The 25670-nt window shown below is 39.0% G+C and overlaps 1 protein-coding gene across 5 annotated transcripts in view; it reads left to right on the plus strand.

Moving 5' to 3' along the window:
* Positions 1-25075, plus strand: part of TBC1D4 (TBC1 domain family member 4) — a 112805-nt gene extending 87730 nt beyond the window's left edge. For all 5 annotated transcript variants that reach the window (XM_052785963.1, XM_052785964.1, XM_052785965.1 and 2 more), the window contains 9 exons: positions 5335-5495; positions 6427-6636; positions 10288-10446; positions 12059-12217; positions 12684-12928; positions 15816-15975; positions 18262-18431; positions 20981-21157; positions 22802-25075. In XM_052785963.1, the coding sequence (XP_052641923.1) occupies positions 5335-5495; positions 6427-6636; positions 10288-10446; positions 12059-12217; positions 12684-12928; positions 15816-15975; positions 18262-18431; positions 20981-21157; positions 22802-23020 (1660 nt within the window). In that variant the 3' untranslated portion in view covers positions 23021-25075. The remainder of the gene's footprint in view (positions 1-5334; positions 5496-6426; positions 6637-10287; positions 10447-12058; positions 12218-12683; positions 12929-15815; positions 15976-18261; positions 18432-20980; positions 21158-22801) is intronic.
* The last annotated feature ends 595 nt before the right edge of the window (positions 25076-25670 follow it).

A 25670-nucleotide genomic window follows, 5' to 3' on the forward strand; every position in this document is an offset into this window, starting at 1 on the left:
TACAGCCAGTTGTGCCTGTCACTGGGAACATCTTCATTTAGAAAGCATGAATCATGCCTTAAAATTTTGTGTCTTGACCTCCATTAAAAAGGGAGTCTCAGTTGACTTGCTAGGATTTAATTGGCTGTGTTGGAGATACCTAAAGCCAGAAGAAAAAAAAAATTATTCTCCACATAAGTTCACTATGGTGAAAGATGTATCTTTTTTCTTGACGTTTGTGGGGAGGCTGAGCTTTTTGGGTTGAGTTCTAATGATTACTACTGTGATGCTTTATGTGGAAGAGAGGAAACACTGATACGTTTTTTGCTTTAAGGAATGAACAGTATAGTAAAATTGGGCATCAACACAGTATTAATAGGTGCCTTCAGAATGTTTTTACTGCATCGTCGATTCATTTGTCTAGAGAGAAGTCTGAGGTGGAAGTGGTCCACATAATCTTGACTTTTGACAAGTGTGTTGTGCAGCATTTAATATTGAACACAAGCACATAAAAGGATTAAAAACAATAATCCTGCCAACATAGAGGTAAACAAACAGGAATTTGAGAGCATAATCTGCTCTTAAACTTTCGTTTCTGTAACTTCTGGAATTTCTGGCTTTTATTCAACAGCTACTCCTGAAAGCTAGGCTATTGGAAGAATCTGTTTGGTTTTTTAATATAAAAGTAAAAGCAGCACTTTAAAAAATGGGACAACCTTCAGCATAGGTTTGATTAGCCCACACTGCCCCTGTTCATTGCATTGTTATGCAAGGATAATTTAAGATGATTTACCACCACTTGAATTTGAACAGATTGCTTTTTTAAAACAGCTTCATTTCTCATGAATAAAGTAAAATACTTGAGAATGTTCTTTAAACAAAATAGCAGAAACTAATTATTCAGAATAAAAATATATGACAGGAGTGAGAACCAAGAGAGAGGTGTAAACTGATCAGAACTAGTTTTTCTTCCACCCAGAGAGGAGGAATATAATACTGCATGTATTAGGCTTACGTATAGGCTTCTGCCAGCTTAAGTCCTGGGAGCTGAAATATTAGTTGTCTGTCTGTACGTGATCTGGGGGATTTTGTACCATTTCAGCCTCCAAATGGCAGAGTAGGTCGAGTTGATGCAATTGCTGCTTGGAGCAATCAAGAGAAGAAGTTGAAATAAAGCAAACTGGGGAAAAATGCAAACCTTGGCATGAGCAACAACAGTATTCATTCTCGAGTCAGTTGGCTTGCATGGACTCAAGTGCAAAATAACTCAGATAAGCATTGTGTAAAGAGTTCACAAGAAATGGGGTAGCTTTGTGGTTTTTTGAATATCAGTCTTTGGGGGCATTTTAAAGAACAGTTTTTGGCAAGAGATTTAGGTAATTGAAACAAAACAATAAGCATGTTTGTAATATGAACAAGTTTTTTGAGTTTCTACTTCTTTTTTCTTTTTTTCTTTTTTTTCCCTAAACTAGCTGTCTCATCTTCATACTATGCATTATCTGATAGAATAGTGAATGGGATGATGCTTGGGTGAAACTGAGTTGCAGTTACGTGAGATAAAAAGCTTAGATGATGGGTACTCTGTACTCTTGAGTACTTGGGTTATCACTTGTAACAGCTTAAGGGTGAAAGTAGAGACTGAAATATTTGAGGCATTATATTGAATTTATAGCTTTTCACTTTTTATTGCATACAAGCTGATGAATGCATTTTGGTTTCTGTGTTGGGTCAGGAGCATAGGCTAAATAGCCTTATGGAGAGCCATTATTCTTCAAACTGAAATGTAGTGCATTTGTCTTATATGTAGAGTATTACATTGTTATCGTTTTCCAGAGCTGTGTGGGAGGTATGTTAAGTGATTAAAACAGGAACAGTACATAAAATAAATTGCAAATACTCCATTTTGTAGAATTTCTCTATTGAACTGTTTGGCTTTGCCCTTTCATATGTCTGTTTTACCAAGCTGAAATACTCTGATGTAGAAGCTGTACCATAATCTAGTTGTCATTTTCTTAAAATAAATAAATAAGAGTAAAGTTAAAAAAAAAAAATCAATTCTTGCAATCATGTCCTAGTTTGCAGTTCAGTTCTTAAATAGCTCTTCTGTACTTCATTAAGATTTTATATACTGCCATCTCTTAATTTGCAGCACATTGACTCTGGTGCATTTCATCTTGCTCAGTTGAGTATTTTTCCTGTGAGTGTTTGAGGTTTGATATCAGTGCTCTGACAGGAAAGTTGTGAAAGCCTCTGTTTCCCCAGGTTGCGAGGTTGTGAAAACTCTGCTCAGCTTTTCAGTAGTAATGACTGAACTCCATTTAAGTTGTTGTTTTGGAGTTGCTTTTGCTTAGTCTCTCCACTCACATTAATAAACCTCTTCATTTTGCAGGGAGCTGGTAGCTAATGGTCAGATATACTTTTTTTTCTTTACGCTCACCCTGTTTGGAGGAACTGTATGAGGCGTTGCTGGCCTGTCTGAGCAGAGCACCTACCTGCCTGGCTGTTAAAATCCATGGCTACCTTAAAACCTGAAGTAATCATGCAAATATGACCAAGAGTGAAGCCAGCCAGTTAAGTTTAGGTATGAGAAATTGTACAGTCTAGGGAATAAGTATTGTGTAACTCCTGTTTAAAGGTGGGGAATATGTAATTGAGTTAACTCCACTGTTTTTTGCACCAACCTTCTGAACCGTTTCATCACAGGATAGGAGACGCTACCATTCTACTCCAACTTCTTCCTGCTTTTACTCTGTAGGGTATTGTTTCACATCTTCAGATCTGATGTTAAGCTAGGACTTGTCTGTCTGTCTTGAAACAAGGAAACTTTCTTTGCTCCTTTTCCTAAATCTTGGTGTTTTCACAGGTGCCCTTGCCTTCCATTGAATATAGCAACGTGTACACACGAGACTTTCGAAAGTTTTTCTCTAATCGCTCATCAGACAGCTCTTTGAAAGATGAGGTGATTAATGTTAGTTGCTTAAAATGCCAGGGGAATTTTGGAAGGGAGTGTTTAACAATAGAAATACAGGTCCTCAGAACTGTATGATTTGCACACTTCACGAGGTAGCACATGTGACTAATCCATCCCACTGTAAACTCTGTGACTCAGATGATGTAAATGGCTTTGTTTCATACCCTAAAATAGCCGCCACCTTATTCTGACTTTCCTGTAAATTGTACTACTCTAAAAGGAACACTATTCCTAGTGCTGTCTGCACAGTTAGGGACACGGTAGCTGAATGTAGATTTTTGTACATAGCAGTAGAAAGGGAGTTTTCATTCCCTTGTTATGTAGGTTCTATTTAGTAAGACCTGGAATGACTCAGGTTTTGTGTTCTAACATGTGATATATAAGACCTGAAATAGCGAGAAGTAGTTTCATTACAGTTATTTATAGGAGCATGAGTTATAATGATTAATATATCCAAACTCAATACCGTATTTCAAGAGTTGTTGGACTGAAATACCTTTGGAAAACAGCACCTCTAGATTCAAAATTGGTTTTGTAGTCTATGTTTAGCTAGCACAAGCAGTAGTTACCCCATCACTAAAGGCTGTGTAAGAGTTAGCCAAAGAAGATTGTCACAGGGTTTTCTGTTGATGTTTTGGTTAGTGCAACATGAGGCTCTACTGTGACCATCTACTCACAGTATGATGCATAGGGAACTGAGGCACTGCAGAAACTGAACTGGAAGTAGAGAATAATTCAGACTATCTGTTATCCAGGGCTCCTAGCCCATAGCACTGTTCTTAGAGGAGGGCAGGGGTGGTGCCTAATGCTCCGTAGGTGAACTTGAAAACATGATTATTTCTCTGCCAGGATATGGAAACAGGGTCTGATACCTGTTCACGATAGTGAGTCCAGTTTGCTCACTGAGGCTTAGAGATGTCGGGTAGCTGTTGTAGATCATTAGCACAGGGACAGCTTTGGTCACCAAAAAGGCCAATTCTAGCTTGGTGGATTATCATTCAGCACAGAGTATTTGATATGAAAAGTGCTGATGGAGATAGTGTAGCTGGTAGACTGGTGTAGTGGAAACTTCATAAGTCTGCGTCCCTTGCAGGTCTCTCCTTTTCTGCAAGCCAAATGTGGGGAGACAGACTGCAGCTGGTAAACTGCCATCATCTGCAACTGACTTACCACTAAAAACATAGTGAACACTTAATGTGCTGGGCTTTCCTTTCATCTAACTCCTTTTAGGGACTTTGCTCTGTAGCATGGAAATTCTTCACAAGACAAAGGTTTCTGAGTGTAGCTACTGCTGTGTTGATATAGCAGTTTTCCCTGTGATTAAGATGAAGCTCCAGACACAGCTCCTCGTATTTGAAGCTGTTGTCCCAAGAAGCCTGTAGTTGTGTGTCATGCTGTTGGCATTGCATGGAAGGATTTGTGGCGGATAATCAATATATCCATTGCTGTATGAGATCTGTGCACTTACTTTACTACCACAAATGCAAAATGCTGAAGTATTTCTGAAAGTGGCTCAAGTACTTAGAAAAGCTAAATGTCCTTTCCTCTGACAATAGTCAGTAGAGAGGTGTGCTTGGTGTCCTCTTAAAATAACCTCCCAGCAAAGCTTCCCTGTATCCTCTCCTTGCCTCTTCCAGCAACATAAGCTGCTATTAAAATTACTGTGTAAATATATTTCTACATGGCAACTGTGGAGGAGATCAGCTCCTTTCAGGTTGCTGTGGTAAGAACTGAGCCTGCCCTCTGTTTGCAAAGGCTCTGTTCCTTCAGCTGGAGATGCTAATGAAACATGAGGACGTTTGGCCCCATTTGTGCAAGTGAAGTGTCCACTTCTTGAAGCATAGGAAGGAGGTTGCATGAGAAGGCCAGAACATTGCCTCCAATGAAATATTCACCTGTGAGCTCATCGTGCCATTTAGAATGGCACTAAACGGAGTGTTGTGGTCTGCTAAAGCAACACCTGTGCTTTTAGGGGTATTGCATCAGATTGCCCCTGTAAGACTAAGGTATGGCAAAACAAAACCCATCACTGTCTATTTTAGAGGCTAAATATTACCACGTTTTTTCTCTTAGCTTTTCAGAAAGTTTGGCTTTTATTCTGAGCTTCCAGCTGAGCACTGTATGAATGCTATGAATTCTTCCTGGTGGTATATAGTGCAAACTTCACAGCACTGCGTTACAAGAAAACAGTTGGGCACTTCTGTATTCAAGGTGAAGCTCGCACACAGCACGCTTTCCCTTCTAAAGCTTCCCAGCAAATGCTCCTGCAGGTTTGGCTGTACATTAGACAGACTTAATAAAAGTGTGGGTTTTGGTTTGGTTTTTTTTTTTCCTCCAAAGATGACTGACTGTGATCACCCCATCTGCTTTTTTCTTTTCTTCAGTGATGGGGAGGGAAAGAAAAGAACATCAACTGTCTGCAGCAGTGAATCTCTAAATGCTGTGGGGGCCACGCTCACACCTCGCCGCATCTCCTGGCGGCGAAGAATATTCCTGCAGGTAGCTTCACCTATGAATAAATCTCCTTCCAAGATGCAGCATCCAGGTCTGTGTGTGCTTTTAAAGAAAATAAACAAGCAGTTGTTACTGAATAGTTATTACTATAGTGAACTGCAACGTGTGAAAATATGAAAGGGAGGAGGGAGTCAGCTTGATACAATATTCTTGCTAGAACCTCGCTAGACATCAGTTGTGCTCAGTTGCCTTTAGGTCTTTGTTGCTTTGAACAGAGGATTCTGTCACCAAAATCAAATAAATTGCAATCTGCTGTGGCTGCACTGGTAGCAAGGAAATGAAGAACTGCCTCTTGCTGACAAAGATAACCCCTTTAACAGTTAGCAAATTTTTACCCTAGCCTGCTTACGTAATAGCAGTGTTGGCAGAAAATCGTAAATTTTCTGCCTTGTCCTTGTACTGCACATAGCACCTGTTGAGTGTGTTAATAATTCTTACAGCTTTAGGTCATTTAAGGTAGAAATCTCTGAAACATCTGAAATCCTGCTATGTTGATAAAGTCCCGTTGGCGGAATTCACAACCATAGGTAAATGACAAACTCTATATTTAGTGACCGTAAACTGCTGTAGCACTGCCTATAGTGCAGCTTAGCGGATGGAAAAAGTTGCTTTTAGTATAGAGCCTGTGGTAAATCACAGCAGTAAACAATCTCAGCTGTAAAGGAGACTTTATGGATAAATGTCTCTTTGTAAATCTAGAAGGAGCTAGCAGGGGAAAGAGTTGAAATACTGGGTGACCCTTTATTTAGCTTTATTTCATTTCAATATAACTTTATTTAATTTAAATAAAACACTTTATTTAAAAATAATTCTCTACTGTTGAACTGCATTTTCTTTGTCTTTGGAATCAGCACCTCACTGTTGAATGTGGAAGACAGCTATTTTTGTTCTGCTGTGACTTAGATTTTTGTAATATGTCAAACAATCTGAGTTTCCCGTAATAGCTTTCTGATTCTTTGCAGATGGTCATGATGGAAGTGAATTGTTACCGTTATCCCCTCTTGCTCCACCCGTGGAGGAGGACCCTTTTGTTCTAGTATTGCAAAATGAGGATGGTCCAGATAAAACTGGAGAGAGGAAAAACTCAGAAGAACTACAAAGTCTGTGGAGAAAAGCCATCCATCAACAAATTCTGTTACTTCGAATGGAAAAAGAAAACCAGAAGCTGGAAGGTTAGCTATTTAGAAAATACCCCTAAAAACTATTACAAATTCTCTTGCCCTAAGCTGAAAACTGTACTGGTGTTGGGCACCTCAGATATGTGGTTCTGTAACTTTTTGGTTAACCGTGCTAGAAAAAAAAGTGTTCACTCAGTCCTATCTCACAGTCTACCAGGTTCTCTGTCTACCTGCCAACTCTTAATGAGTCACTTCATTTAAAGAAGAAAGTGATAACTTTTTCCTTTTTTAGTGCATGTCAGACAAAGGTTGCTACAGTCTGTGTTCTAGCTGATGTAAGTCTAGGAATTCTAATGTGAAGTGGAGTCAGGAGAACAGATGCCATGTGGACACTTAGGTACGGTAAAGCTTACCCTCTATATTTCGTTTCAGTCCTTTGCAGTGTGCGGCATTTCTGTCCAGGCTTTCTGTCCTTCATTAACCACATCACAGTGGTAATTTATAAATATTTAAATCCAAATATGATTTTTGAGTGACTGGCTCTTGAGTTATGTCAGAAAGTTCTTCTTTTGGTAGCTGAGCACTGTACGTTGAAAATTGAGTGCTGTTACTGAGAGATCTGCAGTTGGCCATGCTGACTTAGCTGCCTGAGCTTCTGGCTAAGATACTTCATTATGACTGATGAAGACTTACACAAATGAAAGATAGGATGCAATGTCTATCCTAGCATATAGAAGTTCTTCAGTATAATAGACTAATAGCTTTCGGTGCAAGTTGAAAATTTTAAATGTCCTCTCTGCAATTGCTGCCCTCATCTTCTCCTGTATGGTGTGTAACCTCATTACATGGTACTCTGATTCTTCAAACACAACATAATGATCTTGTTAAGGTCAGTTAACTCTTTTCCCCCCTTTAGTGGTGCTTACTGAGAAGGCAGGGAGAGGAAAGAAAAACAGCAGGACAGAAGTCTTCCCATGTCCCTACAAGTGTACATCCTTGAATATATTTCCTACACATGTAGCGTATTTCTCTGTGCATTTTCTCTACAGTTCATCTCCCTGTTGACACACGCTTCTGTGGAAACCCCTAGATTCATAGGAAACATCTAGAGAGAAGTCCATTTTAACTTCAGCCAAAATCTTTGTTTATTGTTTTAGCAAACAGTCTACTGTTGTGGGGTGGGGAAGCTGGATGTCTTCTGTAGTGACTAATTTCATATTGTTCCCTCTGGTAGTATGAGCTGCTGAGGGACAAACTCTTTTCTGTACTGTGGATGTACTGAAAACTGTTAAATCAGTCCAGTTCCTTAAGACCTAGTTATAAGTTATTTCCATTGTGTAACAGATATGTAGAAAGTAAGTTCTGCCTGCTTGATCATTTGTGGTGAAAACAGGAGTGCCAGTAGTGGAGACTCCAAACTGGTCATCATCTGCCAGCCCACATCTCGGTTTGTGCTCCAAGCAGCCTATCTCCATTCTTATGTGCAGGTTCATAAGTACTGCTAGTGACACTGGTGCTCTGGCTAGCTAGAATTCATCTTCTTATTTTCAAAGGGTGAAAAATAAACTGTCTTAATGCCTATCTTTAGGCTTCCTTCCTGTGGGCTGCTGTAACATGGGCCATTTTACGGACAGGACATATGCAGAACTGATACATTCCAAACAAGTGCTGGTTCGGGCAGTGATTGGCATCCTAGCCTACAATTAAATGTAGATCTCGGGAATGGGAAATGTAATAACAGAAATGCAGCCATTTCTGTACTTGAAGCCAGGTTCCTAGGTGTGAATTTATTCAGCTGTATATGACTGGTTGAAGACTGGAATTGCTGTGGAGTTGTTTTTAGTGGTTTTCTGATAATGTTTTCTTGATTTTTATTTACAAAATATTAATAGAACCTCTTTTCCTATTCCTTTTGCTGTCGAGGAGACTTGAATACTATTAGCTCTTTGTTTTATAGAAGGTAAGTTCTGTGAATTGCACAAACTTGCTTATTTTTTTTTCTGAGAAGCGAAAAGGTACTTTTTCCAGTAGATCACTGAGAAATACAACTACGAAAAGTAGTAGGCCACCTAGCGATGATTAGGAAAAATGTTACCAAGGATGGCTGCAAGCAACCACAGGTGGCATAGTAGGTAGGACAAATATGATCAACAAGCAAGCTTGCTGACTTTCACTAGGGTTAACTGCAGAGCCAAAGTACGGTTCAGTGAATGATAACCTGTGCACTCAATCCTGGAGTTCATTGTCACACTGAAATATGTTACTGTTGTCTTGAATCTGTTGCATACCGCTTACGAGAGTGAGCATTCTTAGATGCATTCCATGCAGCAATAGGGTAACATTTAAAATTGCCCCAGTTGGACTGCAAATTCTTGTGATGAGATCACATTCTCGTTTTTATGGAAGTGTACTGCACCTTGCATAATAGTTGTTTCTACAAGCCCCCCCCTGTAGTCTTGAATAGATATGGTCTCAGAGGTGTGACATACAGCTTTTGGAAATAATTTATCACCTAAATTTTTTGAGTGGGCTAGGCAATGATCATACGGATTTATCCAATATTGGCTGTATCCAAAGTGAGATGATTAGGCGAAGGAACTGATTGTCTTGTTTTGCAGGTTGTATAAAAACGTGATTGAGAGTTTGCTTTCACCTAGAGATGATGGTGGGGTGGGGGGTACAGCCGTAAGAGGAAGGAGCAAGTACTGCACATGGAGCAAGTACTGCACACAGATCAAGTCGAATTTGGAATAAACGCAGTTGCAGCTTTCAGAGGTCGTGTTGTGAAATGTACAATTCGGTCCAATGATAATGAAACCTACCTCTGTAAATTAAGACACATTCAGGTCTTGATTCCAGTTTTTTACACCAGTAGTACAAGGAATTGGAGTGTTTTTCTGCATGCATATCCTGTTTAATAAAATAACCACAGTTAATGTCTCAGTAATGGAAATGAAAGCTGCTCCTCCATGAAATTCCAGAGTAACAATGTAGCTTTACTTCAGAAATAGTGACTCCTCTGGAATAAATATTTTGTGCCAGGTAGTCCTATGCAGCAAACCTTCTAAGTCTTCAGCAATGTGAGTTCTGTGCTTCAGCACAGATGTACCTTTCTGGATATGGTTCATGTTGGTTCATTATGTTTACTTGTAGTCAGCCTGATGATGCCAGGTAGCAGTGCCAAGAGCTCTTATCACTCTTTTAAGGGACATGTAAAAACTGGAACCAGTGTGACCAACTTCAGTTTAGAAGACTTGCCTAGCTTGCTTGCCTAAACCTCTGATATAAACATTCATATGTTTGGGACTTTCCACACTAAAACAATTGTACGGTTCAATATAAACAAGAGGAAAATGATCAAAGGTGTTTTTGCAGTTGAAAGCAGCAGCAGATGTGGTGAAGTTGACTGTGTTGAGTGGGTTTTTCTTCTTGCCCCAAGCCTTAAAAAATGTTTTCATGTATTTCATGAATTGCTAATGTTCATGGCCCAGTAATAGAAGTTAAAATGTTACCTGCAGCATCTTATAACAAAAGACTGGCCCCATCTCAGCTATTGACTGATGAATTGTAGAAGGTGTATTTATGCCTCATCAGATTATCAGATAGATATATCTAACTTGAATGGGTTTTGTGTATTTGATGTCTCTTGTCATTTTCTGATGTTCTGGTTTTCCATGTGCTCTTCCTTTCTGTTCTGTGCTCTAGCAAGCAGAGATGAGCTTCAATCAAGAAAAGTAAAACTGGACTACGATGAAGTTGGTACATGTCAGAAAGACGTCATAAATGTTTGGGATAAGAAGTTACTAAACTGCAGAGCCAAAATCCGATGTGACATGGAAGATATTCATTCCACTTTGAAAGAAGGTATTTATGGGGGATGGCTTTTAACTATGAAATCTGAAGATTTTTTTGTTGTTGTTCCCTTTTGATACGGAAGGAAATCTGCCAGCAATACACTTTTTCCAGTAGCACAAAATCATGAAAAAATTGCCTTCTTTTTGCAAATGCACCCACCTCCTGCTGCCAAAGAGAAAATAGGTTCTGTTGTGTCTGCAGCTTGCAATGTCAGAAATGCAGAAACATACATAGTCACACTCCTGAAAGTAGTGTCTCATGCCCATGTATTATTACATCAAAGATTGACTTGGAGCTTCTGCAGCTAACATTGACCTTCTGATTTCTGGTCTGTGGCTCCTATCCAATTGACTCTGAGTTTCAGATGCTCTGATTTTACTAACTGAGAAGGCAGGACTGTAATGTCTAATGCAGACTGTGCCTAAAACCTAGGGGAATCACAACCAAGCTTCAGAGAGTCAGAACAACCACATCTTGTAGTCTGGAATATGGTCTTTTAGTATTTTGTTTCCTCAAGTGAAAGGCTGGGGATTTTGTCTGGAAGTAGATCTTCCTGTGGCCTAGCCATAGGCTGGAAGGGGAGCTAGAGGGCCTTGTTAGTATAATGTGAATGTAAAGTCTGATTGCACCTCTGTGTCCTCCTGCATAGAATCTCATGTCTGTGTTACAGATGCTAAAAAATAATATTTCAGTGTAATCTGGCTGTGGTACAGGAGGGAAGTTTAAATTGCCACCTAAGGAAATTGTGGTAGAAATAAGGCAGTTCCTGTTAAGTGACCTGCAGAAGACTGCCAACAAATGACTTACCTTGTTGCCCTATCTTCTGCTGCTGGACTGTTGTTCAGAGTTGGGAACAAGGATATGCTTTTTCTAACTTGTATTCTTGTTAAATTATTATTTGCTTGGAAAGTATTAGCAGAGTTGACAATTTATTTTGACTTTCAAAGGTTGTTTTACAGAGTCAGATATCAAAGGGGGATGTATGTGAAAGTCCAAAAGTACTATTTTAATTTAGTTTATGCTTTCACAGGTGCTTGGCTGACTTGAGAGAAATGATGTCTTTCAGTATGAGTGGTTCTGTGTCCTTCCTTTGGTATGCAGCATTAATGCTTTTTTAGGTTTTAACTGAGCCTTTTATTATCTGTACATCTTTCTCCAAGTCTATGGACTGACATGAGCAGCCCTTTAGGAAGGGGAAGAGGAGGTGGACTTCCCCATATTTTACACCTGTGAATTTAGTTCATCCTTTCTAAACAGGCTGGACTGCATTCTGTGTGTAGTTGTGCATCTTTGCCTGCTGGAGGCTAACAGCTCAGAAGTGGCAAATCAAGTGATGTCTATAGGTCAGTCACCCAATGATGTCTATAGGTCAGTAGCCCAATGTACTGCTCAGTGTAATTACCATAAATTTGTAGTCAGTGTTTAGTTAGTGTAACTGAACTGTGCCTGCTGAGTGAATACACTTCAGAGTGGACAACTTCTGAAGCTGGCTGTAAGGGATCCTCCAGAGTGGTTCGGCCAAGATGATGACAGGGCAAGATTATGACAAAGCAAATTCTTGTGTTATAGCACTAAAAGTATGCCCCTGCTTATGCCTCTTGTTTTTTTGACTGACCTGCAGGTGTACCAAAAAGTCGTCGGGGAGAAATTTGGCAGTTTTTGGCTGTGCAACATCGAGTCAGACACAGACTGCCAAACAAGCAGCAGCCTCCTGATGTCTCTTACAAAGAACTTCTAAAACAACTGACTGCTCAACAGCATGCCATCCTTGTAGATCTAGGTATGTCTGTTTGTAGCTGAGACATTTTTCTGATTTGTTTTGTTGGTCTTTGAGTGAAAACACACCAGTCGTAATGGAAGCTGTTGCTGGAGATAGATGCTGCTGTATCAGCACTGCTTGCTATGTTGTCAGGATACATTCTGTTTATGCCACTTAGTGTCTCTAAGCAGATGATTTCTTAGGTTATGCTCTTTATATTTATGCTCCTCTACATCTGTCTGAAAAAAGAAATCAAGCAGTCACTTCTGCAAGTTCTATGCAGATGAGAATATTAAATGAGCTCAATGGATACAGTCTAAAATCAGTGGTAAAATACAGATTGATCTGACTAAAGTCATTGACTTTAAACCTGCATGTGAAAGCAAAGACAAGTGGTCTATGGGAAGAGAGAAGTGCTGGTTGTCAGATGGATATGGGTTTTTTTGAGAAGAATTGAATATCAACTACTCCCCTCTCTTTATGTCAGGACGGACATTCCCTACGCATCCTTACTTTTCTGCTCACCTGGGAGCAGGACAGCTATCACTCTTTAATCTCCTGAAAGCATACTCTTTGCTGGACAAAGAAGTGGGTTATTGCCAAGGTATCAGCTTTGTAGCTGGAGTGCTGCTTCTACACATGAGTGAAGAACAGGCCTTTGAAATGCTGAAATTCCTTATGTATGACCTTGGGTTCCGTAAACAGTACAGGCCAGACATGATGTCGCTACAGGTAAGTCAGTCCTTCTCTTAAAGCAAACCAGAGTTTTAAATGAGTTTTGAGCAATCAGAGGTTGCTCATGTTGTCCAGGGCCTTATGAAGCTTCTTATGCTGTTTCAGAGGTTGTGAGGTGCATGCAAATGTTATTGTCGAACTCCTCTCTGCCTCTCGATTTGCAAACAGAGAAGTTCAGAACTTGCAGACTTTTCCTGTCACACGTCCCCATCATCTCCCGTTTGGAAACTGCTTTCTCTGCTATTTTGATCTTCCTTTTCTTTTCCTCACTTATGTCTCTTCCTTATGCCAAAAAATCTGATATACTTGCATCTGTATAGATGGAGTTTAAAAATAAATTTGGTTTTCTTCACTCCATAAGCACTTAGATGTATTGTCTTGTAACTCCAAGTCAAATCAATAGTGACACCCAGTGGCCAGTCAATGTACTCCACAGGTGTTTGTACTTGGGGCTGCTTTGTCTTGCTTCATCATTTGCACCTCTTTTCTCTCACCGTCCTCTATCCCACCACCCTCAACACAGAGAAAACATACGATTTTTTGATCATTTAGTTTGCTTATGAAACGATGCATGCTCTGCAATATTAGTCTTTTGACAGCTAGCTGTAGATACTCAAGGCTGCTTAGGAAGGAGACAGAAAATCTTTCAGATCTGTATAAACTTCAGGGTTTAAAGTTTGAGAAATCTTTCACCTTGAGATGCAACTGTCCACTGAATTAAATAACTGTATGCTATAAGTCCCTAATATTATAAAGGGATATACCACTGCTGAGTTAAAGCTTGTAATCCACAGTGGAGAAGGAGAAAACTAAGAGGCAGATACAAAAGTCATTTGGTTTGGGTTTGTTTTTTTTTTTTATGCTCCCTGCATAACAAACACTTATAACTAAGCAAAAACTTAAGGGAGAGTTTCAGTCCACTTTTCATGACCAGTCACTTTAAGTGCTTGTTTGGCAAATGTCCAGAACAATAGAATAGGTTGTAGTTAAAGAAATTGTATGTGCTTATTCTAAAAATGATAGAGGAGTGTTTTACTGTGGATGTCAGTATGCTATAACAAGTTTGTTGTGATGAATTAAGGGTGAACAGCCATAAAGAGCATTGTTGTGCCTCTTCCCTGTCCCATTTCCCCCCCCCCCCCTCCCCAAATATGTTTTGAACCTGTGGGGGTCAAACTGTGATAAATGCATGGTTGTGGGATTTTTTTTTCCCCCTAGAAGATGCTCTCTTAGTGTTTGTATGTTATACTGCAGCTGTAGACTTTCAATAACATCTGATGGTTTGAGAGCATTCAGATGTCCAGAATTTCACCGTTTGTTTTAAATGAGTCTGAAACTTTCATTGTCGGAAGCTCTTAGGAAGAATGCTTTTTAAGTTTAAGAAGGTTTACCGCTTGTAGTACTGTTTCCCCACAGTTTGCTTCTAGGCAGTTATCCTCTTTTATACAAAAGTACAAGTTTTTTCTGCTCAAGACAAACTAGACTATTGAAGATGACTTAGAGGACATCACTAAAGCCTAACCCTTTGTTTTGTTTTTTAATGGGAGTAGAGCACTTGCAAATTCTTTTGCATTATTAGTACTGAAACATAAGTAAGCTTATACACAGAATTAGCTTGTCCTGTAGAAGAATAATGTTGGATGTTTCTTCAGGATAATGAAAACTTATTTGACTTGTATTTTTAACTGTTGTCTGGAAAAAGTAGTAATCTAGATCCTTAGTTCATAATGAACTCATCCAATTGGTTTACTGCCTCTGTGATACTATTCTAATTTCACACGTAAATGTGTTTTGTATCGACACTATCCGAACTGTGCTTAATTACTATCTTTGGCAATTAAAGCACGGACTCAAATGCATGCACAAATTTAGCTAGTTTGCCTGAATGAGAAGCGATCTCTCTGCTTCTGGACATTGCTGACTGTAGATAGTTTCAAGTGCAGTCAGTTTTTGGTAGGGAAGAATCATGACCAATAAAAGTAGCAAAGTAACTGGATTTAATAAGTCATTTTCTTATTGAAGAATGGATTCACCTTAAGCATAAGGCACTGTTGAAAGCAAAATTGGACCTGACAGCTAATCAATATATGCCTGCTTCTCATCTTCTGCTTTCTGAGAGAAGTGTTGCTCTGTGCTGTGAGCAACTTACTGTGGAATATCAACTATCAAAATGGCAAGGAAATAATTTGCCACAGAGTGATATTTTTAGCAATGAATAGCAACTTTTAACCACTTTGCAACCTTATACAGGTTGTATAGCAGCACTTTTTGCATCAGTATCTTGAATTTCTCTGGACCACTGGCATGTGGGAGGTACGCTGGGAAATATGTATGCGATACACCTCTATTGACCCACCGTATCTATAGTACTCTGGGTACAGAAGCTGTCTAAAGTAATGATTGTAGCATAAGAGTTTTAAATGCAGCAAAAACATGGCTGAGATTCAAAGGATGAATGCTGAAGTGTGTAAATTTAGCCAGAAATAGTTCAACTCTGTAATGGAGAGTTTTGGCATCTTGGAAGAGGTACTTCTACTTTCATTGCTGCAAGACTGAAAGTTGTGGTTTGTTGATAAAGTTAGATCAAAGTATTCTCTTCTTACCTTAAGCCTGCAAATCTGCAATGATACTTCATTAATAATCAGGTTCAAACTGTTCTTTGTTATTGATTACTGTGTTGGTTTTAATTCATTAGGGGTGGGTTGTTTTTATATGTGAGTAGATATTACTTGAGGCCCTAGGCAACAATTAAGCTTCATTTTACAGTGCCATCTGTACTGGAGTTAATTTCCCTCGAGTGAAGAATGAATGGTTTGGAAAACTGAGTAAAGCTGAACTTTTCTTTCTCTACTTCCTTCCCCCCCAACCCCTTCATGCACTGTAGATTCAGATGTATCAGCTCTCAAGGCTTCTTCATGATTATCACAGAGACCTGTATAATCATCTTGAAGAAAATGAAATCAGTCCCAGTCTTTATGCTGCACCGTGGTTTCTTACACTGTTCGCATCTCAGTTTCCATTAGGATTTGTAGCCAGAGTATTTGGTAAGAAAGTTTATTTTATTGCAGTAATAAACAGAACAATGTTGTCCATCATGTTTTGAAACTCTCAGGGAGTAGTTTCTACATACTAGGGACATCTGGGGTGACTATTGTGGGTGGCAAGTAGCAACACTCTTCATGGTGGGATGTCAGCTCCTTTTCAAAGGAGAAAACCAAAATGTATTCTTTGAAACATCAGACTTGAGCAATTAAGTATGACTGCTGTTATTAGCCAAGAGACTTCTGAAGTGTGAACAGCAGGAAGTTTATTGTTGCAAATGTATTTTATGCATCATTCAGTTGATGTCTATAGAAAAGTTCATCTTGTTGAACTTGCAAACTGAAAAAAGAGAATGCATTGGTTTTCAAGAAAGTGTTTCTGTATAACTGATTCTAAAGTGCTTTCTAATAAAAAATCAAGTAAACCTGAACTTAAAAGCTGTTTCAGGTATTCATGTATATATTGAACGGTTTTCTAGTCTTAGTATGCCTCTTATTCTGTAGGGTTTTTTTATGATATGCTCCTCTTCAGATAATGTCTAGTACAGAAGCTTAAATATTGATTGTGCCTTGTAGTGTTTACAGTATCAGCATGTCAAGTACTTGGTTTTGTATTCTTTCATTGTCAATAAGAACTGCCGGCTTAATCAAATCTCTAGCAATGCAGCTTTTTTTAAAATTTTTTTTATTTATTAATGTAAAACTCACTGCACTCAGATATGCACCAAGAAGCTAGGTGCATATGTCATGTACTTCCTCCTAAATCAGACTTTTTTCCATTTGATTTTTCTGTTTTCATATGGCACCTTTTGTCTTTTCTTAAGAAATTCAACCTGACTTTTGTCTCATGTTTTATTACTGGAGTGTGTTAGGTTTTTAATTTTTTTCGTGTGGTGGTTTGGGGAGAAAGAGGGGTTTGCTTGGTTTTGGTTTTCTTTTTTTTTGACCTAGTGATTTCTCCATTACAGAGGTTTTTTCCTTTTACAGCAAACTTTTGCTGACTGATCTTTGGGTGAACAAATGATTGGTGTATCTGTTTTTCAGTGGTATTCACATAATTGGTACATCTCTTTCCCAGCAGGATTACTGAATTCCGGGACACTCAAGCATTTTGGTTTTTTTTTTTCTTTTGACTTGTTTTTCAAGGCTAAAGTGTTCTTTTTTTTTTTTTTTTTTTTTGTCCTCAGTAGGCTTTGAATTCGGAAAACGAGTATTTTAAGGGTGGGGAAGGTCAGTGTTCGTTTCTCTGTAAATGGGCTGAGCAAGGCATGTTCCCATTTTAAAACTCAAACGTCACTATGTTGTTTTACTTCTTAATGCTTTGGATTCCTGCATCTTCAGTGTTTTATGGGCCATTGTCACATACCAGGAACAGATGGTCAATGTCTACCCATCACAAATTATATACTTATATTTATGCTGCTTGAATGTGCATCATAGACTTGAGAAGGGAGACTTTTAGGAACTCTGCATGAGTGAGATGGCTGCCTCACCAGTGTCCTGGTGCTACCCTGGATTAGGGCCAAGGATTGACCTCTCAGTATCAGGATCAGAAATTGAGTTTGTTCAGTTGTGTAGCCCTGCTTTTGGTGGTGTGACAGAGCCAACAGCACAGGAGGCTTAATTTGAACTGCTCATGTGCTGCGTTCACCTTGGTAACTGCAAGTCCACCGCTGCTACCAAGACTGAGTTTCTAGTTACTGTGATCAAGTTTCCAGTTTCTGTGCAGTCTGTGTCTACTGACTTCTGCAGAGCCCGGACTTTCCCCTCAAATCCACTTAATTATATCTCAAAGTAAAGATTTGGGGCTTAAATTATAGCCAATGTGATAACTACTATGGATTTTGAAAATAATATGATTGGGTATGGAATCTACATGATCGTTTTTTAAGGACTAGCTTCTGCCTGTAGAAAACTGTAAAATGTTAGTACATTGTGTTGTGATCTGCTTCCCAATTGCTTTTCAGTTATAGATGCACTTAAAAACAGTTAGCGGTTAGTTAACAGTCTATAGTCTACAGAAGACAGTAATGAAATGCTTATTGCAGATAACTGTTACAGACATAACAAGCATGTGATATTTTCTTTAATGTTCTCTCACATCTGTAAGATGGCAGAAAATGCTTTTATATGCTTTAACCTCATGTTGAAATAAGACAGATTGCACTTCTGAACTGAATAAATTTGCAGTATGATTGATTAAAAAGAAAAACATCCCAACAAATATACATATTTATCCAATGACTTAAGCTCTCATTTTCAAGATATGTTAATAATTTTCCCTTTTAGATATTATTTTTCTTCAAGGAACAGAAGTCATATTTAAAGTAGCACTGAGCCTACTTAGCAGTCAAGAAACATCTATAATGGGATGTGAGAGTTTTGAGAACATTGTTGATTTTCTTAAAACCGCTATTCCAGATATGACTCAGCCTCAAATGGAAAAAATTATTACTCAGGTAAGGTTGTTTCTGTCTTTACTTTCTGCCTGCCCCCCCCCCCTTTAGTTTACTTTAAAAGAATCATGCCTAAGGAATATGTAAAAGTCTTCTCAGTACGTTCCTTTTGGTTTGAAATGCAAAGGAGTCATCTTCCCATTAACTTGTACAGAAATTGAATATGAGCTAATTTCAGTGGGATTTGGACTGCAATTTTAGCAAGGCTTTAGCTGCTACCTCAAGGTTTAGTACAAAGGTTCTTTTGTGCCCCAGCTATTGGGTAAACATGACTTTGCTTATAAATTTCATGTCACCATCAGAAGGGTAAAAGTAGCCTATTTTCCAAACCTAAACCCAGCTGTTGCTCCCTGCTAGTTGGTGAGCAGTCCTACAGTTTGTGATGGGAAGCACAACTTGCCATGGTGGGAAGAGGTAGCATCACAGCGACTTCTCCTGATCCTGCGAAATTCTGGCTGTACAGGGCCGGGTACCCCCGTAGGAACTTTTCTGATACCTCCAACTTAAAATCCTACAAGTTAGGAGATTGGTGAGGCCCTGTTTTCATGATCTGTACTAAAATGAAGGTCAAGCAAACTTTTGCGGTTCTGTTGCGGGGGTGGCTTCTATCCTCCTGGGTATCACTTTTAGGGTGCCCTTGTGTGACTTCCCCTTCTCACCTCAACACCGTCCTTGGAGGGATCACATTTGGCAGGTGCTTGGTGCCAGAGGTAAAAGCCCCTCAGGATTGATGCCTGCCTTTCTTGGGTATGAGGAAGGAGGACTGGAGTATTGTTATTTCATCAGTATCATTGCAGCTTCGTGGCAAAGGGTGAGAATAGAAGAGAAACAAAGAATTACTGATGCTGATACAGGAAAACCTTCTTGTGAAATACTGTCAGTGGCTGGGATCTTCATCTCTCTATATCATCTTCCTCTGCATTGAAGCTGCAAATTGAAAATGAGCCTCAGTCTAGTACTTTAACTGTGAACCTGTGAGCAGTTTTCCCCCTTCAGGTGGCAGTTTGGAGATAACAGAAGAGCTCTAGAAAACCATCTCCATACGCAGGAGTGCAGTTCACACTAATGCATTCCTATGGCTTGGTTAACGCTTGAATGTTTCAGGTGCTGTCAGTTAAGAATTCATTTTTAGATGACATGTAAATCTTCATTTCCTCATTGCACTGATTGTGATTGCCACGCTAAACCTGTGTCAGGCACTTTAGTGTCTATCTTCACAACTCACTGATTCTGGCAGTGATAGAGATGGTAGTTCAATATTTTTGGTACTATTAGAAATTGTCTCTGTCCTGTGGTCTGTGTGGGTTGCAGAGCAACTGTGCTGTGGTGAGGATGGTAGAACTGCAAAGCCAGGTCTGATTGAGTAAAGAATGGGTTATGTTGCCTGAGCGGAAGTGGATGTGGTTATACGCAGGTCAGCTCAGCTCTGAGAGGAAGGTGGCCTGCTTGCCTGTGGTGTGGTCTCACGCTGAGCAGCCTTCTGGATCTGCATTCATGTGTAGACTGCCTATATCATGTTGCTTCTACCTAGACTGGCTGCAAGTAGAGTCGTTTGGCTGTCTCAATGTTGTAATTCCTGGGACTGTCCTCTACAGCAGATAATGAAAGAAAAATGTTATGCAGGACTATAATACACAGATGAAGAATTGACCGGGTAGCTACATAGAGGAAAATGGCACTTGCCCAGCTTAAACACCATATGTAATTTAAAGTTTTACCTCATTTGATTTACCTGAAGAACAATGAACATAATGCAGAACTTGGTTTGTTGGGGGATCTGCATGTATATTCTGTTGGTGTAATGTTTGTGGTCTCTAGAACAAGGGACAGAGTTAATGTCACTGTAGACATCCTTCCCTTCCTAGTCTAAATTATTTGGTAACTTCTAGAAGCTGAGAGGCTGTGACTAGATGTATAAACAGGTAAGGGTCATATGGTCCCATCACTGTTCGATGCTCAGTTCCATAGTCTTCACAATGCTTTGTCACCAAAGCTTCCCAATAAGAAAATAGTGTATCTTCACACAGAAACAGAGCACAGGGAAACTGTAAGCATGAAGAGTGTTTTTATAAAAGTCTATAAATGGGTACTTGAAGTCAAGAGATCCAGTTTTGAGGGTGGAGATCTGATGATTCCTGGATTTTTCTTCCTCATTGTGTGATCCTGCTCCCATCACAAGCTGGTGAGACTTGAATTGAAAATTTCTTCTTGAATTTCTTAATGTTTCTGAGCAAGAGATGATAAGACTTGGTCATATTACAAAATTCTGGGATTAAATAAGACTTTCCTGCTGATAGATCTCATAGTAAGATGGTATTTAGTAATTGTAAAGGTGATGATCCAATTTATTCTAAAGTCTATGATCTATTATGGCTACAATAAGAACTCTAGATATTAAAATGCTCTTACTGTAGACTTTTCCTTAAAATACTTTTTTGAGAGGAACAGGAAAAAACATTAAGTTAATCAAGCAGAGTTGCCTCTTAGCCAAACATTCATGTGGAGTAAGCGCTCTCTATTGTAGTTAAAAATTGTTTTTTCTTTCATGGTAGGTGTTTGAGATGGATATTTCAAAACAGCTCCATGCCTATGAAGTAGAGTACCATGTTCTTCAGGATGAACTGCAGGAACACGTGAATCCCTGTGATGAAGGTGAACCCCTGGAGAAGCTGGAGAGGGCAAACAGTCATCTGAAGAGACAAAACATGGATTTGTTGGAGAAGCTACAGGTAAATGACTTAAGACTACAAATTCATGGAGAGGTCATTTCTGCGATTCAGCCAATAGAGGAGTAAGTCTCTTTTTTAAATGTACATGAGAAGTCTCCTAACTGCAAGACTTTATACAGTTGAGCAGTTCTCTCAGTTACAGGGATTTACTTCTGTTAGATACATTTTTAACTCCTTTGTCATTCCTTGGACTTTTCCTTCTTGATTTAGGTTTCTTTCTCTCTAAGTATCTCTACCCTTCTCTCCCATAAAATCTGTTGGCAAAATTTGTGTATCTTGCTGAAAAATAAGTTCTCTGTCCCTTCATCTCTTTTGCTTCCCTACTGGAAAGTTTTAAGAAATAATCCATAGTGCAGTAGGCTTGCTTTCTCTAGACCTTTGTAGGCAATATCATTCTGTTTCCTTCTGTTGAAGCTCATAGTCCTGCTTTTGAAAGGTGGTCTCTCCTAGCAGACTTGGATACAGCTGAGTGCCCACCGGACTGATGAAGTCATGCTTTAAAAAAGTCTCTTCTTCCTCCTTCACTATTCACCCTTTCTCCCATAGCCTGGCCAAGACTTGTTTCAGGTTTTGATATGTATTGTCTTCCATTTTCCTGAAAGACAAGTTCTTCTTTTTGCATCACCAGGCCATTTCTTATGCTGGTTGTTAATTTGAACAAGTATTGGAAAAAGCTCAGAGAGCACCTTCAGCTTCTGAAACCTGAAAATAGAAGCAGGGAAAAAAGGAAAGATCAAGGCCTCATTATTTTTGTGTTTATGCGCTAAGGGTGCTGTGCTGTGTTCTTTTGATATTAAAAACAAGGATCACTTGCCTTTTTTACTGTTATTATTTTTGCTTTATTTCATTTATTTATTTATCTATTTACTACTGCCTGGGGTTTTACCTCTCTTTTGAAAATGCATCAAGGGCATATAATAATCATGAGTGACTGATTTGAAAGGGTCTGTCGAAGCTCCTCTGTTCTTCCGGAGCGCCATACTGTAATGCATCTTCCTCAGTTCCTTAACGTCTTCATCTTTTTGTTTGTATAGCTTCTTCATTCCTCTGCTTGGGCCCTTTCCTAGGAATGGTCAGAATTCCCCGACTCCCCACAGAGACACGTTTGCTACTGCCGATGTCCAGGCTTTCTCATTACCAGTCAGTGTTTGGTTTTTTTTTTTCCCAGAGGAAGGTGTAGGTCTTTTATTAGAGAATAGGGAACACTGTCTGCTTCTAGACTTAGCGTTGAGGTTCTCTTTCCCTCTAACCTCTCCATCCTGCTAATTTATTTTTTTACATAGGGTTCCCATTGCTCCATCACTGTCAGACAAGTAGTCTCTTCCAGTGCTACTCCAGCTGCTAATTTCCTTTTTCTCCCTGCAGCTCCAGTTCCTTGTTACTCTCAGCTGTCCCTTGCTTGCTGCAACTTGCATGTCTCCTTCCCTTTGTAAAGCTTTCAGAAATCCTTCAGAGTGATCTGGTCTCTATAAGGAGATTCCGTGTATGATACACGGTAGGCATTCCTTGTATTATCTGCATACACAGGTGTCTTTTAGAAACATCTATGTAATTAAGTTCTTTCCTTAACATATAGCATAGCATAATATAAAAAAGTTATTCAGAATGTCTCAATTTATTATAAGATAATGTTATTGTTTACAGGTTGCTCATGCTAAAATTCAGAGTCTGGAATCCAGCCTGGAGACTATTTTGACTCGAGAAAACAAAATGAAAACTGTAATTCAGTCCCTGGAACAGGAGAAGATAACATATCAAAAGACTCTTGAGCAGATAATGAAGTATTTGCCAGCAGAAGCATTGTCTGACTGTGAACTGCTCCTGAAGGAAGTAAACTACAATCCAAATAATAAAATAAAATAAGGAGTAAGCCATAAAACAGGGTTTTCTAGGCAGCATCTTTTAAAAAAAAGGGAAAGAAAAGATGAGCATGCTGCTTTCAAAGGACTTAGCAATAGGCAACGGTATTATCCAAAACTAGTGCTGGGACACTCATAGCTACAGATGGGCCTTCAAATGTCAGTATGCAAATTCAGGCTATTAATTTTTTTATGATTATGTAAATAAATCACAAGGGGGAAATAAAGGATTCTCACATGTAATTATGATTAGTAGATGTATATTTAGAGTTGACTTAAAGGAAAAGAGAAATTTCAGTAGTCAAAGCCAAGATAATGGTGATCTACAAATTCACTCTGGATGTGCTTGTCTTGTAGTGAAATGAGAATAGCGTGTCTTTATATATATGTATGTTGAATAATACTTGAAGAAAAAAAAAAAGAATGTAATTTTCCCTCCAAAGAGCAGCATGTTTCACATCTTCTGTGGAAAATCTGTGTGAACTCATGCGTGCCTCTCTTTTTAATTCTACTGACATTGTGTGCACAGACCAATAAGCAGAATAAGTATCATGACTTGGTTCGTACAGAAAGAGCTCTAGTGCCATCCGCTGCCTGGGCTGTATCAGTCAGCAGTGTAATTCCACATGCATGTTGGAACTGGAAAAAAAAAAGCACCATGTCATAGCTCCACCTCCGTAACTCAGAGCTAAGAAATAGGTATCTATACACACTTGCAGAACTTGTAAAGGCAAGAGCTAACGGTGACTGCTACTTCCTTCCTGGCCTGTTTGCTTCCACCTGTCCTGGGGTTGGTCGTGATGACAGGAGGAGGGAAGCAAGGCTGTGGGATGGTATTTATTCTGATGTTAATTTTCTGCAGAAGACTTGCTGTTGTAAGAGTTAGGCATGTAAGGGGTTCTCAATTAACCAAAGAAATACTGCAAGAAGCCTTGTCTTACCGTAGTGGGAGCCAGAAAGCTGTTCTTAAATTTTATTTGAAGAGAAAATTGAGGCAGGTTGCAGGAAGTTGAGCATAACTGCATGAGAGAGGACCAAGCAAGTTTCAAATATCATGTACCTTTCAGTTTTCACATACACAGTGAATATGCATTTGAAAGGGGATTCTGAAGTACAGGTGCAGTTTTAATAATGCTTTCCAGGTTATTCCTGTTTTAATACTGCTTTGTGGTCTTCTTTTTAAAACAAAAGTCATGAATTCTTGTGTTCTGGGCAGAAGGTGAGGTAAGCTCTGATCATTTCAAGGGAGAAAATATGTTTATAAAGGTATAAAAAGATGCATATAGTTTTGAAAATGTTTTTGAGTGGAATTTTTGAGAAGGCTTAGACAAATGTGTAATAGACACACACGTATTTTGGAGTGCATGTCTGAACCGTTAATTGAGTGTTACAGTGGCTCACGTTATCTCTTACCATTTATACTGTATTTCAGGAAACACTTATTCTTCTTAGTAAGAAAAACAATTAAGCAAAGTGCCAAATCCAGCAGTGTCTTTATGCATAAGATTGTCCAATTTAGAAAGCAAGGACTGAATTTTACTGCTTTCTAAGTATTACGCTTTATGTTAATATAAAAGTGAGGAACAACAATGCTGATTTGCTGCACACTGCTGTTTAACTTGGGGGCTTGGGGTCTCCTGGATTTGTTTTTTTTGTTGTTTTTTACTTCCATGGTGTTTTATTCAATTAAAGATATTGATTTACTTAACAGTCTTTCTTTTTACAGTTGGGGTGAAAGGTCTTAACACTGTGTATAAAATTATGTGGAATCTGTCTAGATATTTCAAGAATATTGTATTGTACTAGATGGGAAAATGCCAAGTGAAAAGGCAGTTCTTCGCAGTTTTGTTCAGAGTAAGTTTTAGGTGATGTGTACATACAAAACCAATCCCAGGAACTGCAGTAGCGTGTATTACAAAGAATCAAGATTATTCAGATACTTTTTTTTTTTTTTTTTTTTTTTTAAGATGCACTGAATGTGCTTTATCCTCGGTTTCACTTATAAAATTTTTCATGTAATGCCTGGAGAAATTCCAATAAATGTCATTGCTGCATTTCCCATGGCCTCTGGCTAGTGTTATTTTTCTACACTTCAGGTACCGATCTCATTTTCAATAGTACTGTTTACAGGAAAGATGAAAAGGATCAGTTTTTAGCTTCTAATTGTGGGGAAAAAAACCTACAGGATTTGTAGAAGGGCATGAGGAGGGTAGAAATTCGTATCAGGGGAAATAGTCTTGCATTGTTCTTAACTGAAGATGAAATGATTAAAAGGTGTTTTTCTTCTGTAGCAGTTCATTTAATATGTATGCATGTTGAGAATAGTAATTTGATGAACTCTACACTGTGCATCTAGCTTGGGAGGAGGAGGAGGACACCGTATCAGCAAGTAGGAATAAACTACAGAAGTAAAACCACAATGAGGTAAGTGCCTCATGACATTAGGACATTTGTGATAGCATTTGTATTCTGAACACAAGGGTGCCTTGTAACTGGGTATCTCTAGTATGACTAGCTTGAAGTCTGCACTGAAGCAGGCATCCTCCAGACCATCTTCAGATGAATAACCAGCAAGATTGTCTAGAAGTCTGTGAATGGCATGTGTGTTTGTGTGCATCTGTTTGTGTCTCCCTGTCTATTGGATAAATAGCTTT

Source organism: Harpia harpyja, chromosome 4, assembly GCF_026419915.1.
Source record: "Harpia harpyja isolate bHarHar1 chromosome 4, bHarHar1 primary haplotype, whole genome shotgun sequence".
Taxonomy (NCBI): domain Eukaryota; kingdom Metazoa; phylum Chordata; class Aves; order Accipitriformes; family Accipitridae; genus Harpia; species Harpia harpyja.